This window comes from Panthera tigris, chromosome E3 (assembly GCF_018350195.1).
Source record: "Panthera tigris isolate Pti1 chromosome E3, P.tigris_Pti1_mat1.1, whole genome shotgun sequence".
Lineage (NCBI taxonomy): Eukaryota > Metazoa > Chordata > Mammalia > Carnivora > Felidae > Panthera > Panthera tigris.
Genome location: NC_056675.1, coordinates 41300791 through 41321726, shown reverse-complemented (window position 1 = coordinate 41321726; position 20936 = coordinate 41300791). Strand labels below are relative to the sequence as shown.

At 48.5% G+C, this 20936-nt stretch overlaps 2 protein-coding genes across 5 annotated transcripts in view; one reads left to right on the top strand and one right to left on the bottom strand.

Annotated features, from left to right (window-relative positions):
* Positions 1–5052, bottom strand: part of NPRL3 (NPR3 like, GATOR1 complex subunit) — a 43738-nt gene extending 38686 nt beyond the window's left edge. The window contains exon 1 of one of the 4 annotated variants that reach the window (XM_042972581.1): positions 5033–5052. In XM_042972581.1, coding sequence (XP_042828515.1) covers positions 5033–5042 — 10 coding nt within the window. In that variant the 5' untranslated portion in view covers positions 5043–5052. Of the gene's footprint in view, positions 1–3945; positions 4140–5032 lie in introns of those variants that run through there. The other 3 variants (XM_042972579.1, XM_007096669.3, XM_007096670.3) reach the window with 3 other exon arrangements.
* On the top strand, positions 4190–17487 carry LOC102951170 (hemoglobin subunit zeta). The gene is made up of 4 exons (XM_042972590.1): positions 4190–4278; positions 15887–16111; positions 16898–17102; positions 17261–17487. The coding sequence occupies exons 2-4, from the start codon at positions 16017–16019 to the stop codon at positions 17387–17389; spliced, it is 429 nt and encodes a 142-aa protein (XP_042828524.1). The 5' UTR covers positions 4190–4278; positions 15887–16016; the 3' UTR covers positions 17390–17487.
* The last annotated feature ends 3449 nt before the right edge of the window (positions 17488–20936 follow it).

Here is a 20936-nt window from a genome sequence, read left to right as displayed (position 1 = left end):
AGACACAAAAGGACAAATACTACACTTATATGAAATACCTACAGTGGGCAAAACTCAAGAGAGACAGAAAGTAGTTTAGAGATTACCAGAGGCTGAGGGCAGAGGAAAATGGATTATTGCTAAATGGTTACATATTTCAGTTTGAGGTGAGGAAAATTCTGGAAATACACAGTGGTGATAGGTGCATAATGCAGTGAATTAATCATGGTGAATGAAACTAATGCCACCAAACTGTAAACTTAAAAATGGTTAAAATGGCAACTTTTATAATATGTATATACACTTGTATTATAATATATCACCCCTTTTGTGTGTGTGTGTTTATTTATTTATTTTGAGAAAGAGAGAGACAGTGTGAGCAGGGGCAGGGACAGAGAATCCCAAGCAGGCTCCATGCTATCAGTGCAGAGCCAACTGTGGGGCTTGATCTCACAAACCCTGAGATCATGACCTGAGCCAAAATCAAGAGTCGGATGCTTAACCAACTGAGCCATCCAGGTGCCCCACATATGTATTTTTTACCATAACAAACATTTTTTTCCCAAAAGTTACGGTTTTCAAGGAATTATAACATAGGAAATGTTTTTGCTACCACTACGTTTAGTTTAAAAAAAAAAAAAAATCTCACACACACACACACCCTCTCAGTATACGATGACAACTAGGTTGGAAAAAGCACAGGCTAAAGAAAAAATTTTTCAATGTCCATATACCAATATCCTTCACATACCTTACCAGAGTAATACAGTTTAAAGAATTTGGGATGAACTTAAGAAGTTCCTTATAGGCAGGGCACCTGGGTGGCTCAATGGGTTAAGCATCTGGCTTTGGCTCAGGTCATGATTTCCTGGTTTGTGAGTTCGAGCCCCGTGTTGGGCTCTGTGATGACAGCTCAGAGCCTGAAGCCTGCTTCGGATTCTGTGTCTCCCTCTCTCTCTGGCCCTCTCCTGCTCACACTCTTGTCTGTCTGTCTCTCTCTCTAAAATAAAATAAACATTAAAAAAAATTTTTTTTTATTATTTGAATGTGGATCTTTAGGGGGTTTTTTTTGCATTTTTTTAATTATTTTTTTTATATATGAAATTGTCAAATTAGTTTCCATACAACACCCAGTGCTCATCCCAAAAGATGCCCTCTTCAATGCCCATCACCTACCCTCCCCTCCCTCTAAAAAAATTTTTTTTCAGTTCATTACGGGCAAGTGGTCCATGAGGAAATCAGAAATGCTAGCAAGGGAGACAAGAATGAAAGCAAACATGCTATGCTCTTGAGTAGGGGGACTCAACACAAAGATGTCATTTTTTTGCAGTTAACCCATACATTTGACATGATTCCCACAACACCACCAACAGTCTGGGAGAAGGGCCCAGTATATTCAGTACTCATGTTCACCGGGAACAGTAAGCAAGAACAGCCAGGACAGTGCTGAAAAAGAGAAGTAACGATAAGCGACTAATCCTATCTGAAAGTATAACACAGTGTAAAGTTACAGTAATTCAGCAGTGTGGAACCCACATCGCTGGGAAAGATGAAAGGTCAAGAATAAACAGGGAGTTCAGTGTGCGAGAAAGGCAGCAGAACCAGTCACTGAGAGAAGAGACAATTATGCTGGCTCTGGAAGCAACCACTCTGAAGCCCCATGTTCCCACATCCTTCCTCACCCATCATAGCACCTGCTTCAGAAGGCTCCGGGAGGTGCACACACAACTCACTCTCGGCAAGTGTGCAGAAGACACCAACTCCTACCAGGAGCGTCCAACTTACACCAAGAGAAACACATTAAAAAATACACATATAGTAAATATGAGATAGAAAAACACGAGACAGGTCTTGTTTCTTTCCATTAACCTTGAGGAACAGAACGCCTTTCTACATTTAACAAAACTCAGAAACTCCAAAAGAACAGACTGAAAACCTGACTCCATAAAAATCAAAATTCTATGCGGCAAGAACCACACAGAAGCAAACTGGCTACGAATGTGTGGCTTTGTCACAGAAAAAGGCCTATTTTATCCTAAATATTTAAAGAGCTCCTTCAAATCTATAAGGAAAAAATAAACCCAAGATGAAATTAGGCAAAGGTTATGAGTACGTCATTCACTAAAAAGGAAATCCAGGGGCGCCTGGGTGGCTCAGTCGGTTAAGCGTCCGACCTCGGCTCAGGTCATGATCTCACGGTCCATGGGTTCGAGCCCCATGTTGGGCTCTGTGCTGACAGCTCAGAGCCTGGAGCCTGTTTCAGATTCTGTGTCTCCTTCTCTCTGTGACCCTCCCCCGTTCATGCTCTGTCTCTCTCTGTCTCAAAAATAAATAAACGTTAAAAAAATATTTAAAAAAAAAAAAAAAAGGAAATCCAAATGGCTGTGAAAAGAGGAAAACATGCTCTCTGTCATTAAGACAAACGCACATGTAAATCACGATCAGACACTTCACCCATCTCACTAACAAAGACAGAAAAATCTGATCTACTGAAGATCAATATGTTCATTTTTCCCTAGATCCAACCATCCCACTGTGGGGAATTGACCCTATATTCTGAAAAATGATAATGTATACAGAAAAGACATTCACACTGTTTGTATTAGCCAAAAGCCTATCAACAGAGGCCTAAATGAATAAATCAGTGTGTTCATCCCATGATTCTGATCATTCTGAACCTAAATCCAAGATGTAAAGTGAACATGAAAACAACATGGCAGAAAAGTGTGCACAGTGTGTTCACTTCTGCTTAGAAAATACAACATGTAGGAGCACCCGGGTGGCTGAGTCAGTTAAGCATCCATCGCTTGCTTTCGGCTCAGGTCATGATCTCATGGTTCATGAGATCAAGCCCCACATCAGGCTCTAAGCTGACAGTGCAGAGCCTGCTTGGGATTCTCACTCTCCCTCTCTGTCCTTCTCTCTCAAAAATAAAATAATATAAACTTTAAAAAATAAAATAAGATAAAAAAATAAAATAAAATAAAATAAAATAAAATAAAATGTGTGGGTGCGCCTGGCTGGCTCACTCTGAAGAACATGGGACTCTCGATCTCGGCGTCCTGAGTTCCAGCCCAACATTGGGTTTAGAGATTACTACAAAAAATAAATAAATAAAACAAAGGAAAGAAAATGTGTGTATATGCTTATATTCACACAGAAGGTTCTGGAAAAATACACAGGAAAATGGTAATAGCAGCTGCCCCTATAAGGGGAAATGAGTGGCTAGGGATCAATGGTGGGAAAGAACTTTCTTTTCATCCTCTATACCCCTTTGTACCTTTAAAACTGTGTACCATGTTAACAAATTTAAAAGTAAATTTAAAACAAAATATAAATCAGGAACTGCACATTCATGATAGTGAAAAATTGCAAGCAACCTAACTGTCTATTATGTTCTTATGTGCAGCCGTATGAGTGAGGGTGATCTCTTTATAAACTGGAAAAGTGCTCCAAGGAAGATCGTTAACTGGAAAACAGAGCAACTGCAGAACAATGTATCGTGCGGGGGGAAAATCCCCAACACAAGGCACTGCTTTTCTCTGCATACGTATCTGTACAGGAGGGACAACCGCCAAAATGGCAAGCGGTTATCCCTGCGATAGGGAAGGAGCAGAAGGCGGGAAACTTCAGATGTACCTGTCATTTCGTGTTTGTTCCAAGCTGAATACATTCACACAGTACTTCTACATATTCTTAAAAGGCTGGAGGTACTGACGAACGTTAGCAATAATGCCTTTGGCATGTTGAACTGAGTGAGTTTTCTCTGCTTTTACTCTTCCGTACTTTTCAAATACCCTAATGAGTAGGCACTGACTACATGATCAGGAAAAGAAAAGGTCAACGACTTCAGTTTCAACGTGCGAGGCGGGGAGGGAAGGGAGCCGCCTCCGTGCGTTGCTCCGATCCCGCCGCCGGGCGCACGCCCGGGAGCGCCAGCCAGTCCCTCTGCCGGCGCTCACTTACTTGTCTGGGACGCCGGGTGCTCCTGGCTTCTCTGGAAGGGATACCTGAACAGCAGTTTATTGCCCCTGCTGCCCGAGCTCACCAGAATCACGCTGATGGGGCTGGTGTTGTCGCCCATCCTGCGGTGGGCGGAGACGGGGTGGGGGCTCCGAGGAGGACAGGCTGGGACCGGGTTGGGGGCCGGGGTGGGGGAGGGGCCAGAGGGCCCGGGGCGGAGGCGGGGAGCGGGCTCCGAGGAGGACGGGCCGGGGAAGGAGGCCGGGGTGGGGGAGGGGCCACAGGGCCCAGGGCAGAGGCGAGGTGGGGGCTCCCAGGAGGACCGGCCGGGACCAGGTAAGGGTGCTTGAGGAGGAGGCTCCCAGGACGGGGCTGAGGGGGCTTGACCAGGACGCGCCCGAGGTCGCAGAAATGCGGGGCGCCCGGAGCTTCCAAACCCACGAACCACCCGGCGCGTCTTCCGAAGCTCGCAACGCCTCGGAGTCAGGGCCAAGGACCAGCTCAAAAGGAGCCTGCGCGCAGATGGGTGCCGAGTGCGCAGGCGCAGGCGACCTTTGCGCAGGCGCGAGGCCTTCTAGGGAAGCTGGGCGCACCCTGCAGGCCGCCTGTTTGTCCAGAGTGCGGACGGGGTCCGCCCACCAGCGTGAAAGGGAAGGTGTGGCTGGGGTGTGCCTTTGGGGTTCCAGCAGGCTGTATCAAAATGTTGCATTCTTTTTTTTTAAATGTATGTTTATTTGTTTATTTGTTTATTTATTTATTTATTTAATTTGGGAGAGAGAGAGAGAGAGAGAGAGAGCGAGCACGTCAGGGGGAAAAGGGCAGAGGGAGGGAGAGAGAATTCCCAAGCAGGCTCTATGCTGAGAGCGGCTCCTCTGACCACAGGGAGACCACACCTGAAGTGATAATTAGAGTCGGATGCTCAACGGATTGAGCCACCCAGGTCCCTAAAATGTTGCTTTTTTCACTCTAACACTTCCTTTGGACAGAAAGTTCAGACTTAAGACTTGTAAAGTAGTAAAGTCAGAAAGTAAAAAAATCTCTCACAAGGATCATAGACCTAAGTTAAGAGCTAACAGCATAAAACTCTTACCAGAAAACATAGGAGTAAACCCTCTTGTCCTTGGACTAGGCAAGGGTTCCTTAGATAAGACACCAAATGCACAAGTGGCTAAAGAAAAAATAATTGGAGTTAGCAAATTAAAAACGTTTATGCCTCAAAGAGCACCACCAAAGAAAGTAAAAAGAGCACCCACAGAATGAGAGAAAATATTTGCAAATCATATAAGGGAATTGTATCCAGAATGTTAAAAACAAAAAACAAACAAACAAACAAAAAACTTACAACTCAAAATAAAGACAACCAACTGAAAAATGGGCAGAGAGGTGCCCGGCTGGCTCAGCAGGTCGTGTGTGACTTGATCTCCAGAGTCCTGAGTTTGAGACCCATGTTGGGTGTAGATATTACTAAAATTAAATAAACTTAAGAAAAATGGGCAAAGGATGTGAAAGGACATTTATCCAAAGAATACAGAAAAATGGCCAGCGAATTCATGAAAAGATGCTCAACATCATTACTCATGAGGGAAATGCAAATCAAAACCAAAAACAGGTTCCACTTCACACCCCCTAGGATGGCTATGATCAGAAAGACGAAATGCCAAGTGTGGACTAGGGTGTGGAATTGGGATCTTTACGTGCTGTTGGTAAGAATGTAAAGTGGTGCGGCCACGGCGGAAAACAGGAAGTTTCTCAAAAGGTTGAACCTAGGGTTCCTGCATGACCGAACTAACTATTCTACTCCGAGGTACATCCCCAAGAGAAATGAAAACATAAGATCACACAAGAGCTTGTATGTTCATAGCAACATCATTCGTAGTAGCCAAAAAGTGGTTCAGTTGGCTCCTGGGTGGCTCAGTCGGTTAGGTGACTGACTTCGGATTGGGTCATGATCTCGCAGTTTGTGGGTTCTAGCCCCGCGTCGGGCTCTGTGCTGACAGCTCAGAGCCTGGAGCCCGCTTCAGATTCTGTGTCTCCCACTCTCTCTACCCCTCCCCTAGGGGCTCACGCTCTGTGTCTCTGTGTCTGTCTCTCAATAATAAATAAACGTTAAAAATTTTTTTAAAAGTGTGAACGACCCAAATGTCCATCAGCTGATGCGGGATAATCCATGCAAAGAAATAGTGTTGAGTCACAAAAGGGAATGAAGTACCGATACGTGAACGAACCTTGAAAACACACAAGTTGTATGATTCCATTCATATGAAATGTCCAGAACAGGGATATCGATAGAGAAGGAAAGTAGCTTAGGTAGTTTAGACACGGGGAGTTGGAGGGTGTGGCTGCTAGGGTGTGGAGTTTCTTTTGGGGTGATGAAAACATTCTAAAATTGATTGTGGTAATGGTTGCACAATCCTCTGAATATACGAAAACTGCACACCTCTCCTGCTCACAGTCTCTCTCTCTCTCTCTCTCTCTCTCAAAAAAAAAAAAGGCTTCTGAGTTCTCTCACAGTTCCCAGGAATGGCCCTGAAATGGGAGTAAGGGCACGGAAGCAGGAGGCGAGGCTGAGGAAAGGGAAGGGATTTGTGTCTGGGGGAGTGGCCAGCTGTGGTCATGGGGGCCTGTCCACAGGGGCCCTGGGACTCTGCCCAGTACTCACATGTGAGGTCTAGGACTCTGTCGCAGGCCCCCTTCCTCCAATTTCCCTGGCCGTGTTGCTGCCCCCATTGGGCAGTCTCTTGACCCCAGAACTCTGGGGGAAGTCCCAGATTTGGAGGAAACTACCCTTCTCCAATCACCCCCTCGGGGCCTGCTTCCTGCTAGCAGCTTTCACAAGAGCATTTGTTGTTTATTTTTCTGGCTATATAGTTAGTATCTTATCAAGTAATGAGTACTGGGATCCATGAAAGGTAAAGGGGGACCACTAGGACCCAGGCCACAGAGGTCCTGCGTGGATGCCTTCCCAGGCTGCCCTAGCAGGGCTCGGGTGCAAGGCTATCCAGGGCCGGACTGGAGAGAGCAGAGGTCCGAATCGCACACCACCCTCACTGGCAGCGTCTCAGAGTCCACATTGGCCTGCCTCGTTGGGCTGTTACAGAAATCAGAGCACATTGTCACTTCCTGGACAATCCGGCAGGTGCCAGCAGCTGGAGGGACCCCGGGGTAGGCTGGCCCTGCTTTGGGCCTCCGCACCTGTAACAGGATTGGGAGCAGGTGGTCTCTAAGTGTGGTCCTACCCCAAAGCCCTCACAGTTTCCTGGACAATGATGTGCCCAGGGCCAACCTTTGCTCACATCTTCCAACTCTTCCCTGCTAACACCCCACACCTCTGTGTCCTCACTATACACTTAAATAATTCTGTTCAGTAACCTAATTTTTGAAGACAACTCGATTCTTGGAAATGTAAATTCCAAACCCGTACACCCAACCTGGGTCCCTTCTGGCCAGGGCCAGGAGGCCTTATCAGTCCTGCCACTTGTTCTGGGCCCAGTGGAGCCGCCACTGTCTGTCAGAGGGCCAGGCAGGGCTCACACACCCTATCTCGGACCCACCTCGACCCCTCCACCTTCTCGGCAGCAGTGTTCCTGCCCAGAAAGAATCACCCACTCACAGTAGTAGCTATGATAACCTTGAATTCACGCTGCCATGTTCTGCGGTCCTATGGTGACAGATTATCCCTCCTAGCAGTGAGGTGGGGGCTATTCATACCCCACCTGAGAGGTTGCAAATGTAGAACTGGGGTTTACAAGGTTAATTACCCTGCTCAGGGCCAGCCAGGGGCTACTCTCGGGAAGGGTCTGTGGACCCCATCGCGGCCTTCTGCTGAGTGACCAGGATCCTCTGAGCTCAGCCCCAACTACACAAACTCTGGGTGAGCCCAGGGCTTGGAGTTCAGCCAATTCCAGCAGGTCTCAGCGTCCAGCAGGAGCACTGCCTAAGCTCGGGCTCCTTGTGTCACAGGCAGGGGAACCGAGGCCCAGAGACAGAAGAGACTTGTCTGAGCCCCAAAGAGCCTGCAGTCTGGCCCGCACAAAACTTAGGTCTCGTCTACCCACTGGGGTGTTTCCCTCCTTCACTGAAACTTTAACGTTTCATAACTCTCCTGTGCCTCGATTTCCTTATCTTAAATCATGTAATGATAATAAAAGAAAGCTTCTCCCACAGAGACCTGTGAGGGCAAACACACATGGAGAGTGTTTGGTGCTGTATCCAGAACGCAGAAGGCAGGTGATCAATGTCAGTAAGAACCACAGCACGTCTCATGTCCCAGGTCGACTGTTGCCTGACTTAAAAGACTAAATGGTGAAGTTCTTAGAAAGCTAGCACGGAAGTTTCTCTTCACCTTGGCCCAACACTTATTTCACTTTGTAGAAAACTGGAGCAAAATTCACATAATGCAAAATTAACCATTTCACAGTGAACAATTTGGTGCCATTTTGTATGTTCACAACGGTATGCGACCATCATCACTGCCTGGTTCTGGAGTATGTCCATTATCCCAAAAGGAAACTTAGTACCCTTTATGAATTACCCCCCCCCCAGCCCCTGGCACCCACTCATCTGCTTTCCTGGCATTCCACGCAGATGGAATCACACAGTATGTGGTCTTTGCTGTTTGGCTTTTCACTGAGTAGCATGTTTTCAAGGTTCACCCACTTGTAGCAGGTGTCAGTGCCTCATTTTTATGGCTGAGTAATATCTCATCGAATGGAAATATCAGAATTTGTTTACCCATTCATCCATTGATGGACACTTGGCTTTTCTAAATAGAAAGATACAACATTTTTCTTTTACAAGAGAATCTCTCTTCTATTTTAAGTTTATTTATTTATTTTGAGGGAGAGAGACAAAGCACAAGCCAGGGAGGGGCGGAGAGAGAGAGGGAGAGAGAGAGAATCTCAGGCAGGCTCCACACTGTGAGCACAGAGACCAGTTTGGGGCTCGAACTCATGAACCGTGAGATCATGACCTGAGCTGAAGTTGGACACTTAACCGACTGAGCCACCTAGGTACCCCGAAAGGTACATTTTTTTAAAAGTTTGTTTGTTTATTTAAATGTTTATTTATTTGGGGTGCCTGGGTGGCTCAGTCGGTTAAGCGGCCGACTTCGGCTCAGGTCATGATCTCGCGGTCCGTGAGTTCGAGCCCTGCGTCAGGCTCTGTGCTGACAGCTCAGAGCCTGGAGCCTGTTTCAGATTCTGTGTCTCCCTCTCTCTGACCCTCCCCCGTTCATGCTCTGTCTCTCTCTGTCTCAAAAATAAATAAACGTTAAAAAAAATTTAGAAAAAAAAATAAATGTTTATTTTTGAAATAGAGCACATGAGTGGGGAAGGGACACACACACACACACACACACACACACACACACACAGAAGATCCGAAGCTGGCTCTGCACTGACAGCAGAGAGCACGATTTGGGGCTCAAACTCACCAACCGCAAGGTCGTGGTGCTGAAGTCAGATGCCTAACTGACTGAGCTAGCCAGGCACCCCAAATTCATTTATTTTGAAAGGCAGAGGGTGCGAGCATGAGGAAGGGAGGGGCGGAGAGAGAGAGAGGGCGAGAGAGAATCCCAAGAAGGCTCTGCACCGTCAGCCGGGGAGCCCAACATGGGGCTTGGACTCACAAACTGTGAGATCATGACGCAAGCCGACATCAAGAGTCAGATGCTTAGGTGACTGAGCCACTCAGGTGCCCTAGGTACAGCATTTTTATTTATTTTTTTATTTTAAATGTTTATTTATTTTTGAGAGAGAGAGAGAGACAGAGCCTAAACAGGAAAGGGGCAGAGAGAGGGGGAAGATACAGGATCTAAAGCAGGCTCCAGGATCTGAGCTGTCAGCACAGAGCCCGATGTGAGGTTCGAACTCAGGAGCTGTGAGATCATGACCTGAGTGGGTCTGCGACCCAATCGACTGAGCCACCCAGGTGCCCCCAGCATTTTTAAATAGGACCAAAAAATAACGAAATGTGACTGCTAACTAAATAACTAAATGATACACTTCTGTTCAACCAAGAACAGTATTAAGAGAGTGGAGGCAAACAGCAGAGTTGAGGAAGATAATGACAGAAAACTGACTAGGAACTTATATCCAGAATATATTTTAAATTCCTATAAATCAGTAAAACTAGCAACACAGTAGACAAACAGGCATGAGTTGGATACTGCAAAAACAAAACAAAACAAAACAAAAAAAAACAGGGAAATCTTATGCCTGGAACTAATGCAATATTGTGTGTCAACTACACTCAAATTAAAAAAAAATTTTTTTTGAAGAGGAAATTCAGTTGAACTGCAAATGTGTGAACAGGGGCCCGACCTCATTGGTCACCAGGAAAATGCAAGTTAAGACCACATGAGACACTACTACACACCCATCAGAAAAGCCAAAAGCTAAGGAGAGCGGCAGACCAACCACAGGAAATGCTTGGAAGGGTAGCCCATGCACCGCTGGCAGGGCTGCGAGGTGGTACAGCTACCTGGAGAGAAGTCTGGCATTATCCGCTACAGCTAAAAATACGCATGCCCCTAGAACCAGCAATCCTGGGAACGCACCCCATAGACGTGCAGGCACGTGGCCATCCAGTGACACGTGCAAGAATGTTCATTGCGTTATTCCTAATAGCCAAGACCTAGCAAGCAACATCCATCCCCAGCACAGTGGATGACCTGAGGTCTGTTCCTACAAGGAGATACAGCACAGCGATGCAAACGTACTCCCCACAACGTGGCCGGCATCTCACAGACACGGGTGAAAGAAGGCAGACGTGAAAGAGGGCACGTGGTATGGTTCCGTGTATCTGAAGGCCAAAGGGAGGCAGAAAAAACTGAAGTGCCGAAGGGTGCACGTTTGGGCGGTAAAAAGAGATTGAGAAGCAAGAAGCTAAGTCAGGGTGGGATCACCTTTCAGGAGGATCGGGGCGCTCAGTATCTGCTTTATAACAACTCATGAAGCTCCACTGTGTGCCCTGTGCTATAGTTCAAAATGAAAAAAAGGAAAAGAGAACGGGACGTTTGCTCAAAACGATGGTTTGTGGGGCTTGGAATTTGAGGAACAAAGAGGCCTCCTGTGGCTCCCTCTCCTTGCAGAGGCGAAGGATGGGGTGGGGGTTCTGCCAGGAAGGAAAGAGGAGGCCCTGGAGGACCGAAGGGAGGTGAGGATCCTCCGCCATAGGGGAGACAGCTGCCTGGGAGTGGGATCCTGGAATCCATGGTCATTACCTACTGTTAGGGGACAGGGCAGCCCTCCAGGGTCTTCCGGCCACAGTTTCCCCAGATGCCACAGCTGGAGGGATTCTCCCAGGCACATTCCTCACTGACACCTCTCTGTGCTTCACCCCGGGGACTCCAGATTACCTACCTCTGCCTGACCTTCCCTCTGACCCTCAGCCTCTTCTCGCTCACACATTCTCTTTTGTTTGTCAGTCTGTCTGTCCACCTCCGTCTCTCCCGCTGCCTCTCCCTGCCTCTCCTTTCTAGAAACCGAAAGGAGCAGCACAGCCTTACACACCCTTATATAGGCTTGCGAGCCTGAGGTGGTGCTGGACTTTCCTTCCGAATCAAGAGACAGCAAGTGAAGACCAAGGATGGCTGGGCTCATCTCAGTCTCGGATGAACCCAGAGAGGCACAGCCACACTCCAGGCAAACATCCTGGGGCCCCCTGGGGTTGGCAGCATCACTTCTCAGGACAGTTAGCAAACAATCATAAAGCCAAGGGACGGTGGGCACACCCCTAGGACAGGGGAACACCGTCTCGTAAAAAGAAGGGGCAGCTGGGACGTCTGGGTGGCTCAGTCTGTTGAGCAGCCGACTCTCGGTTTCCACTCAGGTCATGATGTCACAATTCGTGAGTTCCAGCCCATTGTGGGGCTCCACGCTGACAGCAAGGAGCCTGCTTGGGACTCTCTCTCTCCCTTTCTGTCTCTCTCTATCAAAACAAATAAATAAACTTAATTTAAAAAAAGAGGGGGCAGCTGTGAAATGTAAATAAAGGAGAGACCAGGAAGGAGAAGGACATACTTCGGTCTGGGAAGGCAGACTCTCCCTCCGGGACACACGCAGGGAGAGAGCCTTACCTTGTCTGCAGGGCTGACGGGGCATCCGTCAGATGCTGCTCCCACCCTCAACCCCTGACTCTCCCACCGTCTCACATCTCAGGTATAGAAGAAATGAGCACGGCGACGTGAATAAAACGGCAGCACGGTGCCTGGCGTACGTGTTCTCCATTTCAAAGGGCTCGTCCAAGCCAGATTTTCTCTAAGAATAGTTTCGCAAAATATCCGTGACGAAAACTCCCTATACAGGAGTTTCTAATTCTATAAAAAAAGTCCAGCAGGATTTTGTGCGGATACCTCTTTGGCTGCCTCTAAAATTCATATGGAAAGGCAAAGGAACTAGAATAACTAACACCGTTTTGGAAATGAAGAATAAAGTGGGAGGAGTGACATTATGCGACCCTTTCACTGCTGTAACGAGGTACAAGTTACGCAGCAGGCACTTCACTTATTTAAAGCGTGCGTTTTTAGATTCAGGGAGTTATACGACCATTACCACGACCTATTTTATTTTATTTTATTATTTTTTTAATGCTGATTTATTTTTGAGAGAGTGAGAGAGAGAGAGACAGAGCATGAGCAGGGGAGGGGCAGAGAGAGGGAGACACAGAATCCGAAGCAGCTCCAGGTTCCGAGCTGTCAGCACAGAGTCCCACTCGGGGCTTGAATCCACGAACCGTGACATCATGACCTGAGCCAAAGTCAGACATTTAACCGACCGAACCACCCAGGCGCTCCTATGTTGGAATGTTTTCATCACCCCAAAAGAAACTCCACACCCTAGCAGCCACACCCTCCAACTCCCCGTGCCTAAACTACCTAAGCTACTTTCCTTCTCTATCGATATCCCTGTTCTGGACATTTCATATGAATGGAATCATACAACTTGTGTGTTTTCAAGGTTCGTTCACGTATCGGTACTTCATTCCCTTTTGTGACTCAACACTATTTCTTTGCATGGATTATCCCACATCAGCTGATGGACTTTTGGGTCGTTTGTACTTTTTGGCTACTACGAATGATGTAGCTATGAACATACAAGCTCCTGTGTGACCTTATGTTTTCATTTCTCTTGGGGATGTACCTCGGAGTAGAATAGTCAGTTTGGTCATGTGGGAACATTCTTACCAACAGCACGTAAAGATCCCAATTCCACACCCTAGTCAACACTTGGCATTTCGTCTTTCTGATCATAGCCATCCTAGGGGGTGTGAAGTGGAACCTGTTTTTGGTTTTGATTTGCATTTCCCTCATGAGTAATGATGTTGAGCATCTTTTCATGAACTTACTGATCATTTGTATACCTTAGAGAAATGTCTATTAAAAATTCTTTTATCTTTTTATTGTTGAATTGTATGATTTTTTAAAAATACTTTGGACCAGTGTCTTATCAGATACATGGTTTGTCAGTATTTCTCTTATTCTTTGGAAAGTATCTAATTTCTTTTTCTTTTTTTTTTTTAATTTTTTTTTTTTCAACGTTTATTTATTTTTGGGACAGAGAGAGACAGAGCATGAACGGGGGAGGGACAGAGAGAGAGGGAGACACAGAATCGGAAACAGGCTCCAGGCTCTGAGCCATCAGCCCAGAGCCTGACTCGGGGCTCGAACTCACGGACCGTGAGATCGTGACCTGGCTGAAGTCGGACGCTTAACCGACTGCGCCACCCAGGCGCCCCATGGAAAGTATCTAATTTCAAGACTTAACACAAGGTGGGACACCTGGGTGGCTCAGCCAGTTAAGCAACCGACTCTTGATTTCTGGTCAGGTCTTTATCTCACATTTCGTGAGTTCAAGCGCCACATCGGGCTCCATGCTGACAGTGTGGAGCCTGGTTAGGATTCTCTGTCTCTGTCTCTCTCTCTCTGCCTCCAATGCTCTCTCTCTCTCAAAATAAGTAAAAGAAACTTTTAAAAAATAATAAAGAATAAAAAAAATCTTTAAAAGAAAAGACTTAACATAAAGCAACAGTAATCAAGATAGTATGGTTTTGGTGAAGGATAGACACACAGATAAATGCAACAGAATATAGAGTCCAGAAATAGACCTGAAAAATACGGCAGATTTGTTTCTCACAAAGGATTATGAGAAGGAAATCCAGTAGGGGCTGTACGGTCTTTTCAATAAATGGTGTGGCAACAACTCAGAGGCAAACGAAACCTACCAAAAGAAACTGGAACAAAAACTAACCCATAGGCAAAAACTTATCTCCAAACGTATCACTGATCCGAACATGAAATATACACTATTAACTTTGATGACAAATCATTGACGAAATCTTCGTGGCCTGGAATGAGACACAGTGCTCTCAGGGGTGGCACTAAAGGCATGAATCATAAAAAAAAAACTTGGTAACCTGAACTTCGCCAAAATCGAAAGTTTTGCTCTGCACGCGGCATTATCGAGAGGCTGAAGTGACAAGATACAGACTAGGAGACGATATACGCTAGTCACGCATCCGACAAAAGACTGCAGCCAGCGTGTCTGCAAATGTCTACAGAGTGTGTCTCAGAGCTCGCCGGTAAGAAACAAAGAGCTTATTGTAAAAATGGGCAGGAGAGCAGAACAGATATTTCACCAAGAAGACGTACGGATGGCAGAGAAGCACATGAGAAGACCCTCACGTCGCTGGTTATCGGGGGAAACGCGGAGTAAAGGCACACCACCACGCCCTCGCACGCCTGTCAGAACGACTGCACTGTAAAGAGGCCAGCGGCGACACGTGGCGACCAGAACGTCCTGCACGGCCGACCGCAATGCAAAATGGTACGGCCACCCTAGAAAAGGTTCGCGGTTTCTTAGAAACACACACTTCGCACATGAGCCGACAGTCCTCGCCTAGATAAAGGATCCCCTAGAGAAATGAAAACTCGCGCTCACATGAACACCTGCGCACAACGTTCGTGCAGCTTTAGCAATAGTCCCAAAGCGGGAAAACTCTCGTTAAGCGAAGGAATGCACACACTGTGACAGGTTCATTCCATAGAGCATGACTCAGCGATAAATAGAACTATTGGCACACGTATCAACACGGAGAGGTATAAAGGGAATCACGCTGCGTAAGAGAAGCCAGTCCTAAAAGATAACGCGCTATAGACTTCAATCATATGTTATTCTTGAAAAGACAAAATGATAGTGGTTGTCAGAGTTCAGGCGTAAGGCGGGTGAGATGGCAAAGGCCCCCAGCATGTGGGAGTTTCTTGCGGGGGGGATAGAGCTCTTGTATGTCCCGATTGTGGCGGGGGTTGAATGAATTTACGCATGTCAAAACTCACAGAGCAGTATACTAAAAAAAGTCAACTTTGTTTGATGTTAAAATAAAGTGTAAACAACTATTTGCCTCATTATGTCACAACGATGATATGGTGAGCAGGACGGCAACCCCTATGAGCACAGATTACAAGAATTCTCTTTTATTAATCTGATACTTCATCCAGCTCTTCAGAGGGGGTCAGTCCATCTCTCCTCAGCAACACGTGGACAAAACCATTGCTCTCTCAGAGGCAACCCAGGGATCACAGAGCCGGAGGGAGACGAGACTGACACGTGGCCAGGCTGGGCTAGCCACAGAATCCCACTAAGGAGCCCGGCGGGCAGAAATGGGGCCTGCTCCAGCCCAAGGACAGTGTGTTGAGCTAAGGCTCTGGTTTGCCCCATTCTGTGACTCTGAAATGCAAGAGGATGGTCAGAGCTGGGCTATAAACCCAGGTATGGCCTCCTGGGCTGGCTGGGCCCCTATCTCTCCAGGACTCTGGTCAGGCTGTGGCCAACATCCCCTGTAAGGCCGAAGGGGAGGGTGGAGTGATAGCCCCTCACCCCACCAGTCCCACCAGGGACTGGTGACCACCCATCCTCACTGGGCCTGATAAGAGACCCCACCCCCACAGCTCTCTCCCCTCTCCAGACCAATGGCCACAGCCTGGCCCCCACCCCGGCTCTGTGTATATAAAGGGATCCCGGGGGGTGAGCACACAGAGGCCAGTCCTGGGCACACCCGGCTCCAGCTCAGCCACCACCATGTCTCTGACCAAGGCTGAGAAGACCATCATCCTGTCCATGTGGGCCAAGGTCTCCACTCAGGCGGATGCCATTGGCACCCAGGCCCTGGAGAGGTGAGTGCCAGATGGGCTGGGGTGGAGCCCCGTAGGTGACAGTGTGGAGTTGGTGAGGACAGGGGCCAGTGAGGAGAGGGTTCTCTGCGGAAAGGGTCCCTAAGGAGGGGTCAGCGAGGTGGGGGTTCTCTGAGAAAGGGGGCAGTGAGGTGGGCAGATGAATTGCACAGCCTTCTGATTGACCCTATGCTCACTGAGTCCTGAACAAGCACAGGCCCAGCATCTCACCAGAGGGGTGTGGATGCGTGTCCCCCAACACCTGACATGCCTAAGGAGGCAGTCAAGCATCTACAAGCACCAGGGTCTCTAATCCTGGGGCAAGGTGGTCCCGGGTGGTTTCCCTAAGAGATCTCCCTTGCAATGTGCCTGCAGGTGGCATTATTTCTGGCAGAGGGCAGGTACAGCAGGAGCCCGGTCAGGGGTTGGGAAGGAGGTTTTTGTGGCGGGAGGAGAGGTGAAAACGGGCTGGAGGCCTACAGTGGGTGTGCAGGGCCAGCTGGGAGCAAGGAGACCCTGGAAGAGGGCTGAGGTGGGGAGCAGGGGCGAGCCTGGGTGCTGGGAGGGTGTGGAGGCAGAAGGCCTTGGGACCATGGGGTGCAGCTTGGGGGAGGGGCAGCAGTCAGAGCACAGCGCACCTCAGGAGGTGGTGCACCCGCTGAGCTGGAAGGCCCCAGGGCGGTGGTGAGGTGGCACTTGGGTCCTCAAGCTCAGAGAAGGACGCAGGGGTCGTAGAGAGGTGGACGGGGGCCCACGTTCCTCCAATGCTCAGGTCCCGCCCTCCCGCAGGCTCTTCGCCAGCTACCCCCAGACCAAGACCTACTTCCCGCACTTCGACCTGCGCCCGGGCTCGGCGCACCTGCGCACGCACGGCGCCAAGGTGGCGGCCGCCCTGGGCGATGCGGTCAAGAGCATCGACAACATCGCGGGCGCCCTGTCCAAGCTGAGTGAGATGCACGCCTACGTTCTGCGCGTGGACCCGGTCAACTTCAAGGTGCGCGCGGGGGCCGGGGTCCTGGCGGGGACGAGGCGGGGGGGGGGGGGGGCGGGGCGGGGCGGGGCGGGGTCTCGGCCGCCGAAGGTGCTCCGCCCACCCCAGAGCACCCGCAGAGCACCGGGTCCTCGCGCTGAGCCGCCCTCCGGGCCCCCCAGCTCCTGTCCCACTGTCTGCTGGTCACGGTGGCCTCGCACTTCCCCGCTGACTTCACGGCCGACGCCCATACCGCCTGGGACAAGTTCCTGTCCATCGTGTCCTGCGTCCTGACCGAGAAGTACCGCTGAGCGCCGCCGCCAGGCCGGGGGCCGGCTGCGACCTCTCCGCGGCTCCAGGCTTCTCCAAACCCTCTAGCTTCCCCCTGAGACGCCAATAAACGAATGCACGCCCACCTCGCCTCTTGTCACTGGGGCCATCAAGGGGGCGGCAGAGGTGGAGGGGGGTGGCGGGGAGGCACAGGGACACCTGGAGGGCTGCGGGAACACTGCGCACTAACCCGAGGGTCTCTCCGACCGCAGAGGGCACTCCGGGGGCGTGGTGTGTGGGCCTAGGACACTCGGGGTCCGGATGGGGTGACAGAAAGTGCACCCCTCGGCCTTTATTTCTGGGGTCAGCGCTAAGCCCACCTGGCCCCACTGACTCTGCTGGGGCGCACCATGGGATTCCTCTGGGATTTATCCTATTTCCTAGTTTATGCTTGATCTTAGCAAGAAAGGAGTAATGAGTGTACCTAGTCCCTCATTTATTCTTCCACCCTTCCACTAAACACACACACACACACACACACACACACACACACACACACACACACATTTTTGATGCACAGGATGCCCAAGCATTTTTGTAGACTCTAATACAACAGCTAGAAAAAGCAAAGCCCCCTGCCCCATGGAACTGACAGTCTAGTCCCAGATACAGATGTGATATTCAGTCAGATCACAGCTCACAGAAAGGAAAAAATCATTTTGCTCATTATTAGAGAAATACAAATTAACACTACTAAAAATGAAACCTCACTGATATCCAGACTTTGACCACACTGTACTGATGGTCCCTTCTACAATGCAGTCCCTTCTACCACAGAGACTACACAAGCTTAGTTTTCTCAGCACTAGAAAACCCCAGTCCATCATCAGGCATTGACTGAATGTAGCATGAAAGCTCACACAGCAGAGAACTGTGACCTGAAAAAAAGAATGAAGACAATTTGTAATAGTGGCTGTGATGTCCAGGATTTATCAGGTAAAAAGGAAAAGAAAAAAGAAAGAAGCAGAAGTGTGTGTGTGTGTGTGTGTGTGTGTGTGTGCGCGCATGCGTGTATCATGGTGGCTTTTCTGTTTTTCTGTAAGAAAGGAGAGGAGGGGGAGCCTGGGTGGCTCAGTCTGCAGAGCATGTGACTCGTGACCTCTGGGTGGTGTGTTGGAGTCCCACACTGGACATAGAGTTTACTTTTAAAAAAAAAGAAAAACAGTGAGAGGAGATACAAATGTGTGTGTGCATTTGTGTGTACTCACAGGTGTGAGTATGTGTACATTTTGACACACATGTATGATTACGATCATAGCTCCTGTGTGTGCACTTGTGTTTATAAGTTTGTGTGCATTTGCTCTTTTTTTTTTTTTTTTAAGTAAGTGCTATGCCCTGCATGGGACTTGAACTCAGGACCCCGAGATCAAGAGTCACACGCTCTACTGACTGAGCCAGCTAGGCGCCCCTTGTGTTTGCTTAGTTTTGCAAAAGGAAATCCTTCAAGGATAAAGTGGAAATGATTACAAATAATAACACGGATGGACATAAAGAAGGGGTGGAGGGGCTCCCCCAAGGCTAACTCTCTGGATGGTTTTACTTTTCAATCATGTAAATCTTTTACATCCCCAAAAATAGAATTAAAAAAAGCAAAAAATGACAACTTGAAAAACCCTGCTCGTTTTCCACGGCAGCTGCTCCAACCCACGTTTCCAGCTGCAGTGCGTGACGCGCCGGTCTCTCCACTGCCTCACCGATCCTTGTTCCTGGTTTTTTTAAAAGTATGTATCCTGTTGAGTGTGAAGCGCTACTTCCCTGTGGTTTTCAGTTTCGTTCCTCTAATGAGTAATGAGGTTGAGCATCTTCTCATGTGCTTTCTGTGTCTCTTTTTTTAGAGAAAAATCTATTAAAGTCCTTTGTCCATTTTTAAATCGGGTTGTGTTTCACCCTTTCCATTGCCAATAATTTTTAACCCGACTCTAACCAAGCCTTTAGATCTGACTTCCAGTGCACAGGAAATGCGTGGATAAAGGCACGGTCTTAAAAAAACAAAAAATAAAAACAAAAAAAAAACCCCACAAAACTTCAAGTAAAACCATCAAACCAATGCAAAATGTAGAACATTCTGTAAGACAGCTTGTCTGGACTATCCAAAAAGTCACTGATATGGAGAAAAGGTGGGTGTGGGGTGGAAAGTTTCTGGAATAAGAGAATAAAGAGACAACTGAAAGCCTACGTGTGAGCCTGGGTCAGATCTAAATTTGAAAGATTGAACAAATTTTGGTGATGAGCGAGGACATGTGATGCGAAAGAATGTTAATTCACTTAGATTGGCGATAAACCTGTGGGTATTTATGCAGGAAAACCTTAGTCTAGGAGATGCGTGCTGAAGTGTAGACAGAGCTTCAGGAGGACTGCCACACAATTCCATATTTTTGGAAGAAACGAAAAGCACACCCAGATATATTCCTACATGTGCTGATAATGCAAACATGGCAAATGTTCACAACTGTGGGACCCCAGTGGTGACAGTGAAGGGGACCATCGTTCCATACTGGGACACACTGGGATATGAAGGGGACCTAAAGGGGAGCCTGGGTGGCTCAGTCGGTTGAGCATCTGACTTCGGCTCAGGTCATGATCTCGCAGTTTGTGAGTTCGAGCCCCGAGTCGGGCTCTGTTCTGACAGCTCGGAGCCTGGAGCCTGCTTCAGATTCTGTCTCTCTCTCCTCTCTCTCTCTCTCTCTCTCTCTCTCTCACTCTCTCTCTCTCTCTCTGTCTCTCTCTCTCTGCCCCTCCCCCACTCACACTCTGTCTTGCTCTCCTTTAAGAATAAACATTAAAAACAATTTTTTAAGGGGACCTGAGGGATACTGTAAGATCTGACCTCAATACTGCTCCTGTCACCCTCACTCTGCCCAGCCACCGGCCTCCTGGCTTCTCTTGAACAATGGAGGCACAGCCCCCTCTCAGGGCCTTTGGGCTTGCCAACCCCCTCTATGTGCTGCGCACTCTTCCCCTGAATGTCGCATGAATTACTCTCTGAACTACTCAATACTTGCTTACGTTTGCCACCTCAGTGACGTCTCCCCAGGCCACCTCATCTACAACTGCAACCCCTCTCAGCACTACCCGCCATGCTTTGCTGTCATTTTCTTTCTACGGTCAATGCCATCCAGCCAAAGAGACCACTGGGAACACTCCTGTAGTCAGAGTTGGCTTTGTCAACTCATTGCCACGGAGGAGGCCGCCCACCACAGGGAACTGTGGTTCTGTGGGGCCGGCATTTAGCAACTTGGGCTCGAGGAAGCAGGACTTTGCCCCGGATTGGATGCTGCCAAGAGGTGGGAGTAGCCCTAGGATCTAGTATCTTAATAATTCCTCTCTAGAAGGTGAGAAGAGCAAAAGGAGGCTGGAGCCACCGTTGCCAAAGCAGCAGTCGCCCTCAGCAGCCAGGATGGGGGTGTTGGGCATTCCCGTGGCTTCTCTGTGTTCACACGGGGTTCCTCTTTGTCTCAAGCTCACAGTCCGAGGAGAAACGCGGGCTTTGCAGCAACAGCCCGGGTACCGGGGTCTTTACTCTTTCTC

Excerpts from the sequence above, each read along its gene's own strand:
- LOC102951170 (XM_042972590.1), top strand. The coding sequence starts at position 16,017 with ATGTCTCTGACCAAGGCTGAGAAGACCATCATCCTGTCCATGTGGGCC. Across the intron at positions 16,112-16,897 it reads GGCACCCAGGCCCTGGAGAG|GCTCTTCGCCAGCTACCCCC; the intron begins GTGAGTGCCAGA and ends GCCCTCCCGCAG. Across the intron at positions 17,103-17,260 it reads TGGACCCGGTCAACTTCAAG|CTCCTGTCCCACTGTCTGCT; the intron begins GTGCGCGCGGGG and ends CGGGCCCCCCAG.